At 42.0% G+C, this 24,747-nt stretch overlaps 1 protein-coding gene across 13 annotated transcripts in view; it reads right to left on the reverse strand.

Moving 5' to 3' along the window:
• The window catches only part of FGGY (FGGY carbohydrate kinase domain containing), a 455,489-nt gene that overhangs the window by 371,491 nt on the left and 59,251 nt on the right, over positions 1-24,747 (reverse strand). For all 13 annotated transcript variants that reach the window (XM_027108362.1, XM_027108360.1, XM_027108371.1 and 10 more), the window contains one exon: positions 17,130-17,218. In XM_027108362.1, coding sequence (XP_026964163.1) covers positions 17,130-17,218 — 89 coding nt within the window. The remainder of the gene's footprint in view (positions 1-17,129; positions 17,219-24,747) is intronic.

Consider the following 24,747-nt stretch of genomic DNA (forward strand, 5'->3'; position numbering starts at 1 on the left):
CTAATATATTTCCAGGTAACGTTCATGCTGCTGGTCTGGGGATCATGCTTTGAGAACCACTGGTTTACGGTAAATAAACACCTAACAAATGAACTCTTCACTTTAGAAAAATAGGTCTCTGTGGGATTCCCTTAATAATCTGTTAACAAATAAGTGCTGAGCTAATTAGTGCTAATCACAGGCAGTACACCATTGTGGTAAAAAGCCTGCATTCTGGGGCCAGACTGCCTGGGTTCAAATCCCAGCTCTGCTGCTCATCAGCTGTGTGGTCTTGGACAAGGTCCTTGGCCTCTTTGAGCCTCAGTTTTTTTCTCTGTACAATATGCATGGTAATGATAGTACATATAAAACAAAGCTGCTGGGAGGACTGAAGGAGCTCGTATGTCTGAAGTGCACACAACAGTGCCAGCATGTGTTAAATACTGTTATTATATAAAATACCACTAAAATTATTATTATACTTTTTTCTACTAGAAGAGGTAATAATAGTTCTTCTAGAACTATTAGGTCTTGGGGATAGAGCTGCAGACCAAACATGCAAGGTCCTATACTCACCAAGTTACAGTTTAGAGCAAGGAAGACACAAGTAATTATTTACAGAGCATCATCTGCTTAAATCAGAGGGCTGGAAGCAGGGAAACAAGGAAAACGCTACAAAGTCATTTCAAATTGAAGATCAATCAGACATTAAGAACCTTTCTTAAACTGGAGTAAAAACCAATGGGAAAACATGATTCTGTGTAATCATACCATACAGTTCTTCTGGAACAAATGATTGTGGCTTTTAAAATATAATGATATGAAAAGAAAAATTCTTTCCAGTCAATCCCCCGAAACTTCTCTGCGCCTAATATGCGTCCTATACTCTCCAAATAATTTCAACGAAGGCCAGATCTTAGGGCCGGAGGGAGGTGATCAATTCATTACAGATCGAACAAGAGGTGGAGACAAGTGCAGTGTGAGAGGAACTAGGGTCTTCATCCTTTCTCCCCTGCTAGAAAGATGGGCCACAGAAAGGGGCACCACTTTGGAGCCATGCAAACCTAGGTTCAGATCCAGCCTCTCTGCTCCTTAGTGGCTGTGTGATCTTGAATGTGTTCCTTGATCTCTCTGAGTCGCAGTTTCCTCATCTGTAAAAAGGACATACTGTAATGACACGAAAAGAAACACTTTTTCCAATCCCCCCCAAATTTCTCTGCACCTAATATGCGTCATACACACTACAAAGGTGAATAAACTGTGGTTTCTTCATCCAAAGGGTTCCGAAGCTAGTACAAGAAAAACATGTGCCGAGAAATAATTACAGTACAACGAGAGAAGTGCTAGAAAACTAGAGGACCAATGAAGAGGGAGTGTCTAACTGCCCCGGGGAGTCTGTAGGGCTTCACAAACAACAGGACATTGAAGATGGATTCTGAAGGATGAGCAACAGCTCAGCAAGGAGAAAAGCAGGCAGATGATGTTCTAGAGAGAGGAACAGTATGTGCAAAGAAAACAGGAAAAGGCCCAGGGACTGGGCAAGACATCTGACAGGGCTGGAATCTTGGTGTGTGATGAAGAGTGGCTGGAGATGAAGACAGCTCCTGTCTCAGCTCTGTGAACATATCACCAGTTTTCCACATAATGAAATTTATTTGAAGCCATTTGGATGATGGTCAAAGATGATAAGGAAATCAATGCATAAAGGGATAGTCTGTGGGCTTTTTAATGTAAGTCTGAAGTTGTCCTTGCACTATCCCTCTCAGAAGGTCAATGTTTTAATGGCAGACATGGGTATTCAGCTCCATCTACGTGGGTCTCATATACCAGTAACAAATAACAATCACAGCACCAGGGGAAGCTGACATCTGTTGAATCCTAAGCACGCTGTCCTACAAGCTTTATACACGTGATTGCTTACAATCTCTACAGCAAGCCCACAGGGTACAAAGAGGAAAATGAAGTGCAGAAAAGGTAAGAAGCTTGTTCCAGGTCACACAATGAGTCCCAGGGCTGGCGTGTTACCCCGGAGCCCAAACTCAGTGGCTACCTTGAGTTTACATTCCTTCTTCCGTGAAGGGTGCTCTCACACCACTTCCAGGGCAAATCCACATCTTGAAGGGCCTGAAGCTTTTATATGGGGGAACTCGTAAAGAAAGGAATACAAAATTATGAATACAAGATCACGTACAGTAATGAATATTTACAATAAGAAAAAAATTAAAACAAATACCTGGAGCCTTGGGGATTTAGGTTCCCTTTTCCTGAGATCAGAAATGCCTACGTAGAAATGCTTCCTGACTGCAACCCCTCTCCACCTGGAACATTCTATGCCTCCCAACAACTACCTGCATTCACAGGGCCACGCGAGCAAGGGTCCCTGAAGCTTAAGCTTCAGTGCGTTCACTTCCTGGGAAGCCCACCTCCACCACCGCCTCAAAGTCTCTTAAACTTTCCCAAACCCTTTAGACAAAGGTCAGATGTTAGGGCCAGAAGGAGGTGATCAGTTCACTACAGACCAAACAAGAGGAGGAGACAAGTGCAGTGTGAAAGGCACTAGGGTTCCCATCCTTGCTCCCCTGATAGAAGGATGGGCCATTGCAAGGGGCACTGCTTTGGAGCCATGCAAACCTAGGTTCAGATCCAGCCTCTGCTCCTCAGGAGCTGTGTGATCTTGAACATGTTCATTGACCTCCCTGAGTCTTGGCTTCCTCATCTATAAAAATGATACACTGTAAGAATCAAATAGGATAACTTGCATATTGCCCAGGAATGTCAGCTCCCTTCCTCGGGGTAAGCCTTTCCTGGACTTTCTCCTCCTTTGTGTCCCTTACCCCACCCCAATTTCTGAGGTGGGGAGGTCAGTCCCTTCTCTGTACTCCCAGCATATTCTGCAGAGACCTCCACTTGAGCACATGATTGTCTTAGTAATTCAGCAAGTACTCCCTGGATACAAAGATGAACACGGACATGCTACCATCTTCAAGAAGCTCACGTCTAGTGGAGAACCACAGGTCAGGGAGCCTTTCTCGGGCTGGGGCCGTGCCTCATTCCACTGGAAACCCTTGGACATGGGGCAGGTCAGACCCAACTCTCAGCCCGTGCCTGTGCCAGCCTCGCTCGCCTGAGCCCCTCGCTCAGCTCCACTCTCATCAGGTCCCAGTGACGCTGCTGGTCTGCACATCCATCGCATGGCTAGATCATTGAAGTTTAGTGTGCAGGGCACTGGGCCCACTGTTGGCTCTCACCTCAAGAACAAAGAAGAATACTGGCCCTTCCAAGGCAAAACAAAGGCCAACTTCTCCCCCACGGATCCCTTTTCCTTTATGGGCAACAGTATGCAGACCCCTGGTCCTCCACTGAACTACATTTAAAATAGCTTCTGTGAAGGACAGACACGGCGGCCATTTTCGTGTATGTGTGTGCCCGCAGCAATGAACTGATTGTAATGCGAACAACGCGCACTTCTTCCCACTTCTGACAGAATAGATGACATTGTGTCGTGGGCTGGGGAGGGGGTGGGGGCCCAGCGAAAGCAACCAAGCTGTAAGGTTTATGACACGAAATTCTGACAAAAAGCATTCTGAAGCCTCTTTCCCATCATCAAAAAACCACACTGGGCAAGATCAGAGCTTAACAGCCAACCAAAAAAACACATTCAATTCCTGAGATCATTTTCCTGAAATAGAAAACTACATATGTTTCTCAAATTTCACATCAAGCCACTGCAGAGGCCAGACTGCAGGGCCGAATTGGGCCAAAGTAAGTAAGAGAGAGAGACAGACAGACAGACAGACAGAGAGGAAGAGAGAGGGAGAGGGAGGGAGGGAGAGAGGAAGAGGAGGAGGGGAGGGGGGAGGAGGGAGGGGCTGGGAAAGGGAGTAAAGAGAAGAAAATGAACCCATTCTTCCACATCACCACATTTCTCTAGCACAATCTAAACTTACAAACACCCCCAGTTTCACAGAACTTGTAGTTAGGGTTGCTTATCGGGCAGTCTTTACTTTGTCAAATTAAGACACGTTGCCTTGGATTAGCAAGACTCCCTAAATTCAAAATGACTTCATGGTTGGCTCGGAGTTCAGTGTCTCTAGGGCCAGCCGCCAGGAACATATCCACTGCAGGCCTCCCCGCCCCCTCCATACTGACCTGCCTGACTTTTCCATGGAGACCGCAGAGCAAAAGCCCAAGCAGACAGGCTGTCAGTGCTAATTAAAAGTCCAAACACCTCTTCAGAAACTATCTCCAGCTCAATATTTATACAGAATATAAGACTCCTAACAGGCAGAGCTGGAGAAGGGAGCAGGAGGTTGAGGGCAGAAATAGGCTTGAATGGCATTTGGAACCCATTAATTTTTAAAAGACAGGCTGCCACTCTATACAGACCCAGAGAGGTTCAAAATGTAACGAAACCAGGAAGATGAATGAGCCGAAGATTGTTTAGAAAGCCTGCGGAGAGCACTCAGCTTTTGAAAAGAATAATATCTGGGCAATAATGAGAGCTGACGCTTTTTATTGGTGAATGCAGTTTTTGACACCTTCTCACAATACAGGTTGACAATTTTTCGTATTTAACAAAAGGAAAGGTAATCTTCTAAATGACTTGGGAACAAAGGACTCCCTGACTGCAATTTCTCAATAACATTTAAGAATTCTCTTCAAAGGCCCTTGACGATAATTTAGAGAGAGGAAGGAAGAAAACAAGAAAAAAGGAAGGTATACTAAAAGATATTAAACCAACTGGAAGAGGTGAAAAAAAGAAGGAAAGAGTATAGCATTTTGACACTAAATTACATCCCCAAAGGTTGAATTTAATGTTAGACTTTTACAATACTTTTTCCAAAAAATGAGGTGTAAGAGAGAAGCCAAAGCAAGACGTTGGTCAACACCATTACCTCTCAGACTCAGAGTTTTAGTCCAGGGAGGGGCTAAGTGGATCACTAGCTCAGTCACCAAATCTTGCAGACAGACCAAGTGCCAGGGGCCCAAGGTTACCTGGCTGGGCCACACACATCTTCCAAGCTTCAAACCACGCCACCCGCCAAGGCCTCACAGCCCTTACAGTATCATGGGTTCCAAGACTGAATACTGATACCTTTAATCAGAGTGAATGAAACTTAGAGGCTACCCAGAGTCGCACAGGTACAGCATATTCAAAAGGCCCAATAACTAGGTTCACAGGAGTTCACCTACAGTGACCGCCATCCTGGATAGCAAACTAATTTAAGAGGCCACCAAGACTGAGATGTCCTGTCCATCTCAAGGGAGGCCTTCTCGGGTCAGAGAAAGGACCCCTAAACAATGTATGATGTGGGGATGTCCCCTTAAAACCTAACTCATACTTCACTTACTAGTTTCATCTTCAGGGTGAGACCCTTCTGGGAGTCTGTCATATCACCTGGAAAATGAGATCTCTATTTTTTAGCACTTTTACAGTTCCAAAACATTTTTGGCAAAGACTCTACCATCATACTATTTGTAAATGAGGAACCCCATCCCAAGATTGTTCCACTTTACCATATTAAAGAGCAAACAAAACTAAATTCTAAAAGTGATTCGAGGTCTCAGAGAAAACTGTTAAGTAAAGGAAATGCTACATAGTTGCTCAATTGGAAAATTAGTCATACTGGCCGTTATCTTTCAGGCATACGGAACTCATGTCTAGAGGTAAGCACATGAGATCCGAAAAAAAAAAGACAGAGGAATGGATAAAAAAGATGTGGTATACACACACACAAACACACACACACACATACATACTATACTCAGCCATAAAAAAGAATGAAACAATGCCATTTATAGCAACATGGATGGACACAGAGACTGTCATACTAAGTAAAATAAGCCAGACAAGACAAATATCCTATGATATCACTTATATGTGGCATTTAAAAAAAAAAGATCCAAATGAACTTATTTACAAAACAGAAATAGATGCACAGACATGGAAGACAAACTTATGGTTACCAAAGGGGAAAGGGGGAGGGATAATTAGGAGGCTGGGATTAATATATACACACTACTATATATAAAATAGATAACAAACAAGAACCTACCATATAGCACAGGGAACTATACTCAATATTTCGTAATAACCTATAAGGGAAAAGAATCTGAAAAAGTATATATATATATGAATCACTGTGCTGTATACCTGCAACTAACACAACATTGTAAATCAACTATACTTCAATATATATATACACACACACATATATCTTAAACAAAAGACCTAGAGGGGCTTCCCTGGTGGCGCAGTGGTTGGGAGTCCGCCTGCTGATGCAGGGGACACGGGTTTGTGCCCCGGTCCGGGAAGATCCCACATGCCACAGAGCGGCTGGGCCCGTGAGCCATGGCCGCTGAGCCTGTGCTTCCGGAGCCTGTGCTCCGCAACGGGAGAGGCCACAACAGTGAGAGGCCCACGTACCGAAAAAAAAAAAAAAAAAAAACAGTACCTGATACACAGCAGGTATTCAATACAAACTGGCTGTTATTTTTTTTTTTTTTAAGTTATGGGAACTGAGCAAATTCAGACTAGTGGTTCTTACTGAAGGGTGCACATCATAACCACCCAAGGTCACACATTTTTTACCACCTTTGTCCCAAAGGACAAATGTGGGGATTCCTAACCTTTTTCCATCGAGATTTGCTTTACTGATGAAAAGTGAAAGAAGAAACCTCAACCTTCCCCAGGGTTGGACTCAACGGAGCAGATAAAGAGGGACAGTCATTGATGATCCCATAGTTAAGCGTTAGTGCAGGGCAGCAGCAGGACTCCCAGTCATTGGGGGTCTGTGCCTCAACTGTAGGCATGGGTGAGAAGCCATGATATGAACACTCCGTTCCCCTCCTGCCCCGACAGCCCTGGCATATTCCATTCTCTCCTGCCCTTCCTGGACTTTCAGCCTCTGAATACTGATGTCCTGTGGTCTCCTGCCATCTGCTCATTTCTTCACGCCCACAACAGCTCTGAGACCTCTGGAGACACTCTCACACCCTCTGACTCACAGAACCCTACAGGAAGGCAAGACAAAACCCAATAGGGGAGAGAAGTTGCCCAACAGGTTATTTGGTTTCTAAATGGCCCACTGTCCCCACCCCACCTGTAAGCTGTCTAACTGAATTTAGCTTCACCTTAAAATGTAAAACTAAAAAATAAAGACTGAAGGGAAAGATACATGAAAGTAGCACTTCCTGTGTACTACTCTGTATTGCAAACTGGTTACAGGTTTCACCCAGGGTGCTCCATTTTCTCCATAAAACAAAGCCATGTAATTTTTGTCCCCCTTCAACCATAAAAGGAACCTGGGATTGAGAAGGATTAAATGACTTTCCCATGTTCACCCAGCTGATAAATGGCAGAGCAAAACTGTGAGCTAAGGAGTATTTGGCTCCAGCCCTTACAGGAATTTGAATAGTTTAAATAAATGTGTACCTACCTACCGCTAGACTAGAGAGAAGAGACCTCTTAGGTGCTCTATTAACATACATGCAAAGAATAAATGAATGAGTAAGTGAAATGAATGAAGGAAGGAAACTATGAGCTACAGTTGTTTCAAACTATATATCACCACCCCTATGACCTGTCCTGTGCTCACCCTTCTCTCTGTCACTATTATAGAAGGATTATAAATTAGTATCTGGGATAACGGTCAGTGTAACTTACTGAGAAATTACAATTTTGTGATTATCTTTTTATTTGCTCAGTATTAATTCTCGCTTTTTTTCTTTAGTAGTGAGAGAAACACAACGCACCAACTAAAAGCCTATTTTATCCAGGCTCTAGCTGCGTGTGAGCATAAACCAATGACATGCAAGCAGAAGTATTATGCAGCTCTTCAAAGAAGGTTCTCTAAAGAAGGCTGACTCAGGTGTGTACATCCTTTTTATGCAACTCCCACCTTCCTTCTTCCTGCTATATGAAATGTGGACTGAAAAACAGAGACTCCATAAGCCATTTTGGACCATGAGGTATCTTTGAGAATGGAAGTCAGGCCTGAAGATAATGAAGTAAAAATGCCAAAACAGTTAGTGTCCTTGATGAGTTTGTGGGACTGTCATAGTAGCCCAAAACTCTATACATCTGTATTTACTTACAGAAGAGAATGAACGCCTGTTTGTTCAAACCACTATGATTTCTAATTTTCTATTTTTTCTATTACTCATCAGTGAAGAGATAAGGATTATTTTTCTTCTGTAGAGAGTGAGAGCACTCTTCTTTCCCCAAAATAAGGGTAAAGGAAATCTAATATTTACAGGCCATTTCTCAGCACTATTAAAGATACAAAATAAGCTGACGTGAGAGGATGACTGAATCATTCTCCCTAGAACCTAGAAGAACGGTTTTATACCATTGTTCTGAGAAATCATCCTTCAACACAACCATAAAACAATGCATATCAAAGAGTTTTAGCATCAATCATATCAGAAATAACTGTTATTTTTTTCCCCAGAACTCTTTAATTTTATGACACTACCTTCAGAATCCTTGTCAAGTTTCAACCAAGTTCTGGCCAAAAAATGTTACCTCTAGGATGACCTAAATTCAATCAATTTTACTTTCATTCAATAGATTTCTAACAAAAAATCAAGTCGTTAACCACAGTGAGAATCCACTTTACAGTTATGAGGGTGACTATAATTAAAAAAAAAAAAAAAAACAGGAAAATAAAAACAGGTGAAGCTGTAGAGAAATTAGAATCCTCATACATTGCTGGTGGGAATGTTAAATGATGCAATTGCTATGGAAAAGTTCAGTGGGTGGGTCCTCAGAAAGCTAAACATAGGATTACCATGTGACCCAGCAATTCCGCTCCTAGATATATACCCACAAGAATGGAAAGCAGAGACTCAAACAGATACTTATGCATCAATATTCACAGCAGCATTATTCATAATAGCCAAGAGGAAGAAACAACCCAATTATCCATCATGGGTCCACTAACAGATGAATGGAAAAGCAAAATGTAGCATATGCATACAATGGAATATCATTCAGCCGTAAAAAAGGAAGGAAATTCTTACACGTTACAACATGGATAAATCTTGAAAGCATTATGCTAAGTGAAATAAGCCAGACATATAAGATCCTACTTATATAAGGTATCTAGAATGGGCAAATTCATAGAGACGGAAAGTAGATTAGAGGTTAACGGGGCAGGGGAAGGCAGGAACAGGGAGTTGTTACTTAACGGTTACAGAGTTTGTGTTTGGGGTAACAAGTTTTGGAAATAGGTAGTGGTAATAGCTGTTCAACACCATGAATGTAATTGATGCCATTGAATTGGACACTTAAAATGGTAAATTTTATGCTACAGATATTTTACTAAAATTCATAAAAATAATGTAATCTATCAAAAGCAGTGAACTATATACTTTAAATGAGTGACTTGTATAGTATGTGAATTCTCTCTCAATAAAGCTTTTTTTTTTTTTAAATCAAGTCTTATCTTAGATATGCAACTGAGTGAGGTAATCAGGACGTCAAGCACTAAGGAAGGGATGTGGACTGCAGGCAGGCCACCAGAGGCAGATATTATCGTGGAAGTCTACCCCTTCTTCCTCCCGTGCTGCTGCCTCAGCCCTTAGGGAGGATGAGCCTGCTCCCTGCCCGCTCTCTCCACTAAGAGCAGCACCAGAGGAAGCGCAGCTGACTTTGCACCCCATCCCCTGACTTAACTTTTCTCCAAGGGGGTAAGGGAAATCCTTCTGATTTTTGTGACACTGGAATATATTAAGCCATGTTTGAAGGGGTCACTGTGTTAAAGATAAGGTACTAAGTCATTCCTAGAATAACATCGAGCCCACGCCTTCACTCTCCATGCCCAGGTGCAACCAGTGTGCCCTGGCTTTAGGTAAGCACACCTCAGCAGGATCTGCATTCATGTTGCTGACTCAGTTACTTGACTTGATGACATCTGGTTGGCATATCGGGCCTGCCTTCCTCCATATAAGAACACATACACCTGAACATGTAAGTGCTGGTTTAGCCTCACTTCTGAGCTGCATTATCCACCCAGTATACCAGAAGCTCTATACATTAAAGTTTAACAAGTATTTTCTAAGATAATGAGGTAGGTTTTCATTCTTCATCTAGCTAATATGCTCTGTATATAGTCTCTATCAGTCAGAACTCCAATGGCAAGGAAAAGTGAGTGGCACTTTGAACAGTTAACAATAGGGTACCTGTCAGGAATTTAAATAATGAGGATTAATGTTAATGGTCCTAAGTGTGATAACAGCACTGTGGTTACACAGGAGGACAGTACTCTTGGGGATCACCTTGCAGAATTTATGAGGAAAGAAGGTGGTATCTGCAATTCATTTATAAATGGTTCAGCAAAATAAACACATATATGCATGTCAGAGATAGAACACTTTTGAGCACAATGTAACGAAAACGTTAATTGATGAATTATAGGTCTGGGTTCCCCAACGCCCCCCGGGCCACGGACCGCTACTGAGCTCCACCTCCTGTCAGATCAGCAGCGGCATTAGATTCTCATAGGAGCGAGAACCCTACTGTGAATTGCGCACGCGAGGGATCTAGGTTGCGTGCTCCTTATGAGAATCTAATGCCTGATGATCTGAGGTGGAGCTGAGGCGGTGATGCCAGCGCTGGGGAGCGGCTGCAAATACAGATTATCATCAGCAGAGAGGTTTGACTGCACAGGGACCATAATAAATCAACTACTTGCAGACTCATATCAGAACCCTATCAGTGAGCGGCAAGTGAAAACAAGCTCAGGGCTCCCACTGATTCTGCATTATGGTGAGCTGTATAATTATTTCATTACATATTACAGTGTAATAATAATAGAAATAAAGTGCACAATAAACGTAATGCACTTGAATCATCCCAAAACCACCCCCCGCCAACCCCAGTCCATGGAAAAATTGTCTTCCACGAAACAGGTCCCTGATGCCAAAAAGGCTGGAGACCGCTGACGTAGGTAAAGATATGGTGTTCCATATACCATTCTCTCAACTTTTCTGTAGCTTTAAAATTTTTTCAAAAATAACACCTTGCGGAAAATTGTAAAATGAACAAACAAAAACATGAATTCTCACCAATATTTAAGAAAACACTGAAATCCAATATAAATATTAGTAGTTGACATAAATAGGCAATACATGTAATACTAATAGATACAATTATTGACATTAATTGACATAAATTAATAAAACAAGTGGTTGAAAAATATAAGAAAAGGTAACTGCATTTAATAATAAAAATGCACATTAAAATAAGAGATCATTTTAAGCCTAAAAACTTGGCAAAACTAACACAGACACTATACAGACATAAGATAGAATATTATACGGGTATCAAAAACATGTTTTCAGATAATATTTGATAGGGAAAATACAATAATACATAGAGTAAAAAAATAAATTGTATAAAGTTGATTTATAATTTAAAAAATGAAATACAGTAATAAAAGTCATTAAATAATGATACTATTTTTGAGATCCTGGAGATTATATTTGGAAAATGACTATAGATCTGGATCAATAACCTGCCATAATCTTCTCCTGACAGATTAGCAAATAACCATAAGAAAAATAACAGAATAATAATATCCCTTATAAACCCCACACATAGAGAACCATGCAAATCAGGAAAATAATTGCTATTTTAAAAGGATTACAATTCTAAAGAACATAAATTCATCTCAAAGTAGAAAATAGAATATTTACTGACAACTTTCACAGAATTGTACATTGTAGTGGGGGGGAGTAATATATCATATACAAAATGTAAGGAAAAATAAACCTGAAATTCTAGAAACTCAGCCCTGTTTCCCCATATGCCATAGAAAACTCAGACATTCTAACATATAACTTCTAAAGCAAACTAACCAAACTGTCTCTTGTGCATAAGGAACTTGGTAATCAATTTCTTTTTGTCCAAAGAAATAAAAATAAATGAATTGAGAATAGACAAATCTTCTATAAAAATAATTCAAAATAACGTATGTAGATAACTCCATCTTTAAGGAATTGAAGCATAACTCCCTACTCCTAGTGTTGGCTGTGCATGGTGATTTCCTTCCAATAATACAAGGTAGAAAGTGGAAAGGAACCTGACAAACAATACCTCAGCCAGATAATTAAGATCAACATCAACAGTGATGACATGCTGCTAGTATGTACCCTTGATATGATATGACATGATGAGAATGGTACTCAATAGAAATAGGCAGTGTAGCCTTCCTCCCCAGAACATACTTCCCATGTCTCATCATGAGAAAAACGTCAGACAAATTCCATTAGAGGGACATGCTATAATATATATGACCACGCTTCAAAACGGTCAAGGTCATCAGAAACAAAGTTGAGAAACTGTCACAGCCAAGAAGAGACTAAGGAGATATGACTAATTGCATATGGTATCCTGGATAGGATCTTGGCCATTAGGTAAAAACTAAAGAAATATGATTAAGTATGGAATTTAGTTAATAATAATATATCAACATCGGTTCATCAATTGTTGACAAATGTATCACACAAACATAAGATGTTAATCATAGGGAAAACTAGGTGTCAAGTAAATGGGAACTCTCGTACTACCTTCACAACTTTTCTGTAAATCTAAAACTAGGTTTAAAATAAAGTCTATTTGAAGCTATAACTGAATTTCAAAGGACATACTTTTAGACAATTTACAGAATATTGCCAACCCTTGATAATCTAGGAGAAATTGCTCTCAGACCGCAATGTTAGAGGGAGTTCTTCTCCTGAACAGCAGTTGGGTTCTTATGTGTTCACTCAGTTAATCTTGATTATGTTCTCACCTTTTCTTTGGCCACTAGGAAGCTTGGAAACAAATCAATTAGTAATTATGATGAACCATACAGTTTCTATGAAGCTCTTGGCTTTATCTTATTCTATTAATATTTCACTCCATTGTGACTTTTTAATATTTTTATCACTGCTTTTATCTTCTATTATCAGTCACCTCAAATCTCTTTAGAGGGAGGATTTATACATATGAATATGTTTTTGTTTGATTATACAAAATTTTATTACTCAAATTTCTGACTTCCCACTTCTCATGTTACCAAAATTCTGGACAGTTATCCACTAAAGGCTAGGATGTGGCAAATTACTACAACGTTGAGCTTTAGTTCTTGAATTGCAAAATGGTGATACCACCACCTGTTTTAACTGATGGTTGGGAGGACGAATGGGGTTCACATTTGTTAAAAAGTTAGCACAGATATAGAGAATGCAGTCAATAAATGATGACTATGATGATTATATAAATTATTATTTAAAAAAATAGCAATAATTATTTTCATCAATATAATGAAAAGAATGGAGCTGAATTACAAATTAATCATAGGCCAAAGTGGTGATTTTCTCAGTGACCTAGAAAAACAAGAGTAGCTGCCAGAGTTTAGAAGATAAGAACAATAAATAAAGCGAGGGGGGAGGGGAAAGCAGGAGAAGAGAGAAAAACAGATAAGAGGAGGAGGAGGAAGACTTCTTACACACCGTCACTGCCAAAAACAAGTCTGAAGGCTTAAGACAAGGTGAAATCTGATCACTTTTTCAGCCATGACTCCACTAGAATAATAAAAAGAAAAAAAGAAAGGGAAAAAAAACACCCTCTAGCCTTTTTGGCACCCATTTCCCCAAAGCCTCCCAAAACAATCACAATAAGAGCCAGATAAACACCAAATCTGAACCTCTCCTTGGCCCAGAGGATGCCAAGTTCATGTTCCACTGTCCAGAGTGTTTTTTGGCATTCGTACATTCAAACTCAGACCCTCATCTTCCTTATTCTAGAAGATGGAAAGACAATGGGGATTTTTCATTAAAAGAACTGTGAATTGTTTGAATACTATGTGCTACACGTTTTATCCACAGTACCTCTAACCCTGACAGGACTGCCAGATGAGGACCTGAATTTGGGCAGGGGGTGGGGGAGGGGGAGGGTGGTAATTTACTCCAGCTGCTCACAGACAGTACATAGCAGAGACATTGAACCCACGTCAGTCTGACTACAAGGATTTCCCTCTTTCCGCTAGGCCAGAAGTTTAATGCAAAGACTCCCTGCCAAAATCGATACAGTAAGGAAACTAAATAAAATAGCTAGGGCTTCCCTGGTGGTGCAGTGGTTAAGAATCCACCTGCTGATGCAGGGGACACAGGTTCAAGCCCTGGTCCGGAAAGACCCCACATGCTGCGAAGCAACTAAGCCCGTGTGCCACAACTACTGAGCCTGCGCTCTAGAGCCCGCGAGCCACAACTACTGAGCCTGAGTGCCACAACTACTGAAGCCTGCATGCCTAGAGCCCGTGCTCTACAACGAGAGAAGCCACGCAATGAGAAGCCCAAGCACCGCAACGAAGAGTAGCCCCCTCTCGCCACAACAAGAGAAAAGCCCGCGTGCAGCAACAAAGACCCAACACAGCCAAAAATAAATAAATAAATTTATAGAAAAATAAAATAGCTAATTCCTTCAAAAACTTTCTCAGCGCTGTGTTGGAAGTTCTTCTGTCACCTTACTCAGTCAGTCCATACAATAACCCCATGGAGTAAGTATTGTCATTACCCCAATTATATTTATAATTGAGAAAGCTCTGAGATTACTTGTTTCGCCTGATCATGCAAGTTGAAATAGAGAAGAAAGAATGAAGAGATTGAGGAAACAACAAAAAAGAAAGACAGATGTAAGAGAGAAGTGTGCCTGGGAGAGGGCAACAATCTTTACAAGAGGAACTTGGTGCCTGGTGCCCAAGGTCCACAGGCTCAGCTCTCCAGGAGAGCAAAGCTGGAAGGGAGGCCTCTGAAGGTGCTGGCGAGTATGGGCAAGGGGCGGGGAGGGGACTGCAAATACACTCCAAGGAAAGTAGAATGAGTCATGAGTGTCTCAGCCAATAAAAAATGGCAGGGATGACTGGACAGTCAATAAATCACTTCTGAGCACTAAACTTTCTGCTTCCTCAGGATTTCAGATTGTCACAGGTGGGCAATGGAAGCCCCCAAGCATGTTCTGATAGGCCAACGAGAAGCTGTCCACCTTTAAATTTACCAAATCCATCCGACCTTTCAAAATACGTCCAATCCTTCACAGGTATGGACCACCTTACATATTACTTTCATGTATACTCTGTTAGGCAATGTTGTCCCAACTTACCGGACCATATAACCACCTGGGGCACTTGTTAATCACACAAATTCCCAGGTATCCCATAGGGATTCTGATTCAGGAGGCTTGAAACTGGAAGCCCTGAGGATCTGGGCTTTGAATAAATGATTCGGCTGATTCCTATAATCAGGCTAGTTTGGTATCACAATCCCCATTTTATAGATAAGGAAAGTGAGATTCAAAGAAGGTAAGGCCACTCCCAAGGTCACCAACCTCTTGCATGGCAGAACTGAGGATAAGTCATGTTGTAACTCCACAGTGGATAAGCAAAGCAATGCATTTAAATCTATCTGAGCCAGAGCTAGCTTCAAAAAGCTGGCTTCTTGGTGTCTTAATATGGCATTAGACACTTGGAAATGGGGGTGTGGACTATCTAGCACTATCAGAAAAACAGGGAGGACATCAGTGAACTGGATTGATTAACATCCAAGGAAAAAGAGAAGGAAAATCAAGGTCCTCCTCCATCTGTAGTTCTGCTTTTGAGTTCTCAAGGCTTGTGGGGGCCAATGGATTGTTACCAATACCCACACTATTAGCACTGTTTTGACTCCTAGGTCCATTTGGCTAAAATAATCAAAACATTTCCTTCACTACTGCACAAAGATAGGGAAAAAAAACTAGAGAAAGGTCCTGCCAGAAATAACTCTAGACAACTAATATCATACGAAAAGAGGAATGTCCAGATGAGATCTTCACCCAAACAACCCCCTCCCCATTGATGATAACAATATAATGGTGACTAATTGCACCTTCTGGGTTAAAGTTCAGACCACTCCTCCAGAGCCCTCTCCCCAGAGAGGGATGAGTACCTGAGGTTTACTGAGGCCATTTTAATATGCACGTGAATCCCCTCCACCCTAGCATTTCGTTAGTGGGAGGGGAGAATAATCAACAAGATGAATGATGTGCTTGTGAAATACATCTTCTACTATCTCCTTTCTGGAAGCCCCTGCTGCCAAATGAACTATCACACTCTCATCAACTCTCTACAAGGAAAATCCAAATCATACAAAATGAGATAGACAGAAAGAGCACAGGGAAAATGGTACTCCCATTCCCAGCTTCTCATGAGTTTAAATAAAAGGGAAAATAGGGAGGATTTAGCGCTCTCTAAAAGAGATGACTTTAAGATATACCTAAATATATACATACTCATGCAGGTTTTTCGGTCCTCTGGGAAATGATCCCCTTTCTCATATGCAATTCTAAATCATTTCCAAGATAAGAAGACCCCTCCCTGCCCTACTGCCCCCTCCCCTTGTGCATCCCCTGAAATCTGAGGTCAAGATGACAACAGGTTTGCATGCTTTGAGAGTACATGTCCAATCTGTCCATATATATGCACATCTGTGCACACATCCATTGTAGCAGCCACAATCACACTCCATGAGTATTTTTAAAACTGTCTCTGATGTGTAGCACATAACTTATTTATAATATTTGTAATTTCTTGAGAAATACTGTTGACTTCAACATACATACTTCTACACTCTGGGATGATTCAGGTACGTTGATATAAAAAGCAAAATAGCTTCATTAACACACCCATCTAGTTAAAGTTAAAATCACCTTCCTTGAAAAACATAACTCTTGCCTTAATTTTAGGGGCCAAAAAATGTTTCTTTTATTCATCACGTAAAAAGCGCCTTTGGAAAAATAGTCACATTTCACAATGGACTATTCACGTCTCCTTTAAATGTGTCCAATTTTAATGAATGGTCTTCACCTTGGATACCCACATTCCAGGCCTCATAGGAACAATGGTGTTTGGGCATGTGCAGTGGAAGTGGAAGATGGATTCAAGATGTTTCAAGTATGCAAAATCGCATGCAGATGTACAAACAGTACATCCAGTCAAAGCGAGTTAAGAAAGCAATATATATATATATATATATATATATATATATATGTGTGTGTGTGTGTGTATATATATATACAGACACCCGAGAATGGATGAACACAAATAAAATCCAACTCATAATTAACATACCGTGCTGTGACACCTGTTGCCTTCCACGATAAGAAGTCTGGGAGATCAAAGAAATGTCCCGCCTTATCCCAGCAAGTCTCTCTCAAGTTCTGCCAAATTAAATACATATTAGAATCAATTATGGGCTATTTTTTCTCCCCCTCTCCTCTTTCAATAATGTTTCAAAATTTTCAAAACAAAAGCATAGCCAACAATGCCCAATAAAACATCTGCTCAGGGGCTGGGAATGGTGAGTGATATAAAAGCAGTACTATACAGGAAAGAAAAATTGGCAATCATTGATCCTTCCAAAAATGACTATAATTTCCCTTTTATTCCTCTTTGCCAACCTGGAGCAGGAGGAAGTACATTCTGCAAGGGTACGCAATCCATCTTCCCAGTGAAGGGCAAGAGGATACTCTTCAAGACACATAAAAAGATTTCAAAGCTGAACAGCTGTGAACTGGGGAGAAAAACCACACTACGAAATTACCCGATGAAATGCAATGTGTCCTGCCATGAAAAAGTCTCCCCAGGCTGACTGGTTCCAAATGCAACAGGAATGATAGTCCCTGTCCACAAAGAACTTCCAATCTAAGCCAGAGAGAATGGTACGGAATCAAGCTATTCTTATAACTTTTTAAAATATTTGTTCCTTCCAATTTCTTCCACACTGCCAATGTGGTCAGATATTTTTTTCCTGCCACTGGGTTTTTTCCTTCCTCTGCCACCTCTGTCCAGAACACTCCTTCCTCACCCACCACCCTGCTGCTCTGCCCACTTTGGTTAACCCAATCCATCCTTCCCTGGGGAGGTCTTTCAGGATCTCCTCCTCAGGTGAGGTCTGGCTGTCATATAACCCATATCACCCTGCAAGTAGTTGTATAATGTCCTTCTCTTCTGCTAGGCTGTAAGCTCAATGAGGTCAAGGACCTTGTCAGTTTTATGCACCATAATATCCCACAACTGTCTTTTCTCCTCCCCGGCACAGGACTGGACCCTTAGCTGTGAGGTAGAAATCACATGACTCCAGTCCCCCTGACACACTTAACTGGACTAGGGGTGGACATGTGACCTAACTGGGCCAATCAGATTCCTTCTCCCAGGAATTTAGAATCAGGATCCAAATGGAGTCATTTAACTTCTGCCTTTGAATGGAATTGGAGGTGAGATAAACTTGGAAACTGTGAAGTGGCCATTTTTTTGCCAAGGACCTGGAGAAGTAGGACTTCAAAAAGAGAAGAGCAATACAGACAGAAGCAGCAGCAAGAAAGGTTTCCTACCACCCAGGCAACTCTCCACGCCCTGGTTTCAATTATTCCCTCCCCAAGAGGCTACAACAAAAAGGAACGTATCCTAAGTACATGGGTATCTTTGGGAACCTAAAGGCAACAAGACAGAAGATCCAAAAGAGACATATTCTAGTATATGCTAGCAGGTGACACATAGCAGACGTTCGATAAATATGCATTCAACAACTAGACAAACTGCTCAGTTTCACCTTCCAATCTCTCTCAGGTGAGAGGCGCTTCAGAGTTTACAAAGGGTTTCCACATGTGTTACCTCCTTAGAACACCACAAAAGTCCTGAGTGCTGTTCTATCTATTTTATAGACATACAACTATTCTTTATCTATATTTGGCCTCAAATTCTATGAGTTCTTCCTATTTTCTCTTCCCCTATCACCACTCTCTGAACACAGACATCCACGCACAGCAGAGAAACTGAGTATTAACCCAGGAACAGGGTCCCATTAAAACAATAATAACATCAAAAGGGCTCAGATGTAAAAGGCAGTGTCAAGCCCATTTTCTGTTGTTGTTGTTGGTTGTTTATTTTAAATTCCTAAGCATTTGGGGGAGCGCTTACATCTAGAAAGGGCTAAACTTTCCTTTGAACACCCATACGTCTTAATGTTAAACAAAGCAACACTTAAAGTTGACTAAGTATGCCAAACGTAGCTCTGAACTAGCAGTATCTTTATATGCTAATAGATCAGTCAGAACATGGTAGCCTTTGAAACTATGAGTCAAGCTACTAGTATGTCTTCTGGGTAGTCCCCCAAATCTCTTTCCATGTGCTCTGTGGTTTCGGTGATCAGTTCTCAGGGAGAAAAGGCATCCTCCTTCTAAAGACTTCAGAAATCCAAGACCAATCAGAAATAAACCACGAAACCACTGCAGCAACGATCAGTGCTACCAGCCAAAGCCAAGCAGTCTTCCTGAACTCAGAAAATAACTGCTTCTGTTAGATCTTGTATACAGTCATTACAGACCTTGCAAAATGAGAGCTTTCAGCCTGTAGCCACGCAGACAGCCTCTGTGGACAACGGAACCCAGGCAGAATGTCTCAGAGACAGCATCAGGCCTCTGGCCAGAAAGAGACACATCGGGGGCAGGAGGGACAAAGCAGCCTGGCGGCGCCATCTTTTCTTGAGACAACGCCGGCTTCACTGGACAAAGCCAGAGACCCTGGCTCAAACTCTCCACAGAAGGAGTGACCAGAAATGGCATCATATAAGGAGTGCAAGGCACCCTTAAAAACGCACATGGTCCTGGGGGAGAAGACAGCAGTAGTATTCCCTGCCTTCTCCACAAGCAAAGTCTGCAGCTTAGCCAGCAAAGGAGATGGGGAAAGCGTTTGCCTGGATGAGAGGGATGTCTCCAGAAGCCTGATCCCTTACTTGGAGATGCTGACACCACCTATGAGGTTCCCATGGTGTACTTAGGTTGGGCTACATGATTCACAAATGCTTAGTCATCAAATGCCAGATTGGCCAAGGGCCTATTAGCCCCCGTGGATGGATTCTTAATCCAGTTCTATGAGAAAATCTCTCCATCCCTGCCTCTCCCCAACCAGCGGAGTCCCAGCCAAGGGCCTCAATCTTACTGAATTAATTCCATCCTTGGAACCACTGGGCCTGCATCAGGCACAGCGACTGTCCTCTTAGATTCTTCCACAGCTTACAACAGTGCCCCCACGTTCCTCATCTCATTGGATTCTCAGGATGGTTCAGAGGTTGTAGGTGATACACAACAGTCTGCACGTGAAGGATGCAGAAACTGAGGTTCAGATGACAAGGCCTTAACCCAAAGCCACATGGGGCTTCCCACTCTAAAGTGAGCGTTCCTTCCTTCCCAGGCCACAGTCACCACCCTGAGGCTCCCAGATCTAGCAGAGCTGTGGGTTTTGGCCTTTTGGAAGCATCATGATGGAAGCTATTACCATTCTTTACAGAAGAAAAGCCCTCCAAAACACATTTTTTCTAATGTTTTTTGTTTGTTTGTTTGTTTTTGCGGTACGTGGGCCTCTCACTGTCGCGGCCTCTCCCGTTGAGGAGCACAGGCTCCGGACGCGCAGGCTCAGCGGCCATGGCTCACGGGCCCAGCTGCTCCGCGGCATGTGGGATCTTCCCGGACCGGGGCACGAACCCATGTCCCCTGCATCGGCAGGCGGACTCTCAACCACTGCGCCACCAGGGAAGCCCTCTAATGTTTTATTAAACTTCAGAGATTTCACTTTCAATCCTGGGCAACTCACTTAACTTCTACATCCCTCATAACAACTTCCATGCACAAATGGTACACGGGCTAGAGCAAACACAGAGCAGGTCCCCAACACAAGCCAACTTTAGGCGCATCTCATAATGTGGGTGCTGAATCCAGTTCAAACTAGGAGCTCTCTGTGCTGAAGGAGTTAAGCCTCTCCTCCAGTTACCAAGCAACTAACAAAAAGTAGTCCTTTCAAGGAAAAAAAAAAAAAAAAGAAATCAGCAGTGATTGGGGTGTATGACTTGGCAATAAAGGCTTCTGCATTCCAATAACAATCCTTTGAGCTAAGCAATCCCTCAGGCTTGAAAGCCACCAAAGAGAACAAATCTCTTTTTTAATCATCTATTACTTCATAAAACCACACTCAAAGCACACACAGCTGCGGGTCTTGGCAGAGGGCGGAGGTGGAGTAGTGTATCTGAGGTTCAAGGCCAGGCAGCAGCCACCCCACCAGCCTGGGGCAGAGAGTTGGAGCTTTCTCCCTTTCCTTCTCACTGCCATGTCCAGGGAGGCAGTGAGGTCTCTGCTGGCTTCTAGATGCCAAGGGAACTTGAGGGTAAAATGAAGCAGACGCTGTAATGTATGTTGGGAGATGCGAGGGTCTAGGAGCAGCATGGGAAAGTAGGGATGACCAATTAAAAAAGGATCAACTAAGTATTTTGTCACGACTTGCAGTGGGATTCTATCTGGGCTCCCTGCTGTGTGCAGTGAATGAAAGGGAAGAACAGAGCTCCCTAATTCCCTCCCAGTAAATGGTCCTGCCAGAACATCCCAAATACTCACGATGTTGTTTTCCAGCACAACGTCCCCTAAAAAAGCAAAACCTTATCCTCACTCTATATTCACAACTGAGAATTAGGGCACAGGCTGATGGCCCAGAAAGGAGAGATGTTTCAGGAAGAAACTTAATCCTCAACTTCATTCTTTAAAAAAAAAAAAAAAAATGATGCTGAAAACATGGACTGGGTCATAATCTGCAAACAGAAACTTCCCAGAATGAATGAAATAACTGTGTTTCATACTCCCATCCACAGAGAAAAAGACCAAACACTGCAGATATTTTAAGTCAGACAGATACGCTGAGAGGTTTGTGCTACCAGTGACATCTTTCTAAAAACTTAAAACTTACCATGACGTTTCTTTGTTTAAAATGGTTCGACAGTTCCTTGCGGCCTAGAGTCACATTTTATCTCCTTGGCATGGCTCTCAGGACACATAACTTAGCTCCAACTTGGCCACTATTTGTTATGACTCCTTCTTGGCTCACTGCCCATCATCCCTGTCTTCATCACTCCCCACCCTGATCTCACCTCATTTCTTTCTCTTCCCCAAACGCACTGTACTCTTTCATATCTCCCTGACTCTGTTGAGGCTGATGCTGCTACTTGGATTGACTTTCCCATCTTCTCTCATGATCAAACGTCTACCTTCGATTTTCAAATGCAGCTCAAATATCACCTTTTCAGTGAATCCCTCCATCCCTTGCTGTGTCCTTATTATATATTCACGTGCCTAAGTCCATCTCAAAATTTCAAACTCCTGGAGGGCAAAAAGCCGCTAACTTTTTTAAATGCAAAAAGTTTCAGGAGGTATAAAGAAACTTAAAGTCAAACTCTTTTAAAGTAAAATTACAGGGCTTCCCTGGTGGCGCAGTGGTTGAGAGTCCACCTGCCAATGCAGGGGACACGGGTTCGTGTCCCGGTCCGGGAAGATCCCATATGCCGCGGAGAGGCTGGGCCCGTGAGTCGTGGCCACTGAGCCTGCGCGTCTGGAGCCTGTGCTCCGCAATGGGAGAGGCCACAGCAGTGAGAGGCCCGCGTACCGCAAATAAATAAATACATAAAAATAAAGTAAAATTACAATGAAGCTGGAGAAAGATGTGTGCAAAGGAAATGGTAATTAATAAGATGATGTATGATGATAATATAATGAGCCTGATACCAAGGTTTGGTAAGTCAGCCTCATAACTTTCTCATAATATTTTTCGTGTGGCCCTATATCTGCCTCTAATGAGTAACCACAAACAGGGTTCAGAGAAGGGAAAGGGCTTTGGGGTCTGGGTGGCCAAAAAAGACTTCATGGAGGATAGATTTGAGCTGAAGCCTAAAGGTCAAGTAGAATAAATATTTATGCTACTGCTGAGAATGACACCTAAAAAACAAAACTCTAAAATGACAAGGTAGATCACCCCCTTTAGAGAAGGTTTTGTTTAACTGTACTGTACCTTCACAGAATTTATTTATAAAATGAAAGAATTCTATTGTATAATTTAAATTATTTAATTTTCAAGAACTGGATACATATATGCATCTTCCCCCCACACCTCCCCTAGAGCTCTACTGTTCTACAGAAAGGTAAATTTATAATCCACACTAGAGCAGATTTTCCAACCATAAAAATGTTATCATTTGCATGAAAACGGATCGTATTCTGCAAAGCTGACTTTGCCCAGGAATGTGATACACCACATGCATTAGGAAAACAAGGCTTTGGTATGTGGGCCCTAAGAACTCTGGAGTCAGGCAGACCTGAGTTTGATTACTGTCTTCACCACTTCCCAGCTGTGTAGCTTTAGGCAAATTAATTTCTCTAAGCCCCAGTTTCCTCAAATGCCACATTACTAGCATCTACCTCAAAGGACGTTGGGAGGGTTAAATGAAATAATGTGGAGTGCCTGATAAGTCAACGGATTTCACTCTAATTACTACTGCAGAGCTTCACGTGTTTCAAAGTGCTTTGACATGCATGATCTCATCCGACCTGTATAATTCTTTAAGGCAAAGAATAGGGGAAAGGTAAGAAATTATAAACCTCACCTTTCAGGTTAAGAAAGTAAAACCCAGAAAGGGATCACAACTGTCCCAAGGTTACACAACACGTAAGGGGAAAGACAGACTAAAATGTAGACCTCTAACGCCCAGCCCAGTGCTAGTTCAGGGGTCTGCCTCCCTAAAGCACAATAAAATGCAGAAGGAGGAAAGAAGGATGCCATGGTAACCTAGATAACACAGTTCCTCGTGGGTGGTACTGTCTGTGGAAGGGAGGGTTCTAAGAGAAGAGAGGGCTTTGGACTGGGTAAGGTCTTGCAACAGACGTGAAATAAAGTGGGAGACTTGGACAAACAGAGAAGTGAGGAGGTCTTCCTCACCACCTCACTCTCTTGGATCCCTTCATGCCCTTCTCATCATTGCTATTCTATCTCCTTCCTGAGCTCCTTTTCCTTAGTTTCCCTTTAAATGCAGAGAGATGTTCTTGATTCATCCAAATGCTCTTCTCACTTTTCACATGCTTCCTGGACAATTTTAATTATTCCCAAGGTTCCAACCAACTACTAGTTGAGTAACATGCACGATCTCAAACTCTAAACTCTCCTGAGACACGTCTCCTGGATGCACCACTGCACCTCTAACTCGACACGTTCATAACAGAATCTGTTATTTTCCCCAAATGTTTTCCTCCTCCTTGGTTTTCTATGTCAGGGGATCCAGTTACCCTAGGAGTCATCTTCTCCTTCTCTCTCATTGCTTACATCCAATCATCCTTCTAATTTAAACTCCCAATTAATCCATGAAGAGGTTCCCACCTCTTCACCCCCCCTGTATTAGTCAGGGTTCTCCAAAGAAATAGAACCAATAGGAGACTACATATATATATCTTATGTAATATATATATATACCTTATATATAAAATATATATCTTATAATATGTATATCTTATTTATCCTATATATATATATATCTCCTTCATATATATGACATCTATGTACATTTGTATATTTCTTCATATATGTATATTTATTATCAGGATTGGCTCACACGATTATAGAAGCTGAGAAGTCCCAAGATCTGCAGTTGGCAAGCTGGAGACCCAGGGGTTCCAATCTGAGCCCAAAGGCCTGAGAACCAGGAGAACTGATGGTGTAATTTCTAGTCCAAAGGTCAACAGGCTCAAGACCCAAGAAGAGCCAAGGTTTCAGTCAAAGACAGGAAAAGACCAATTTCCAGCTCAAGGCAGTCAGGTAGGAGGAGTTCCCTCTTTTTCAGCCTTTTTATTCTATTCAGGTCTTCAATTGATTAGATGGGGCTCAC

The sequence above is a fragment of the Aethalodelphis obliquidens genome, unplaced genomic scaffold (assembly GCF_003676395.1).
Source record: "Aethalodelphis obliquidens isolate GAN/ISIS:26980383/991018 unplaced genomic scaffold, ASM367639v1 scaffold9, whole genome shotgun sequence".
Classification (NCBI taxonomy): Eukaryota; Metazoa; Chordata; class Mammalia; order Artiodactyla; family Delphinidae; genus Aethalodelphis; species Aethalodelphis obliquidens.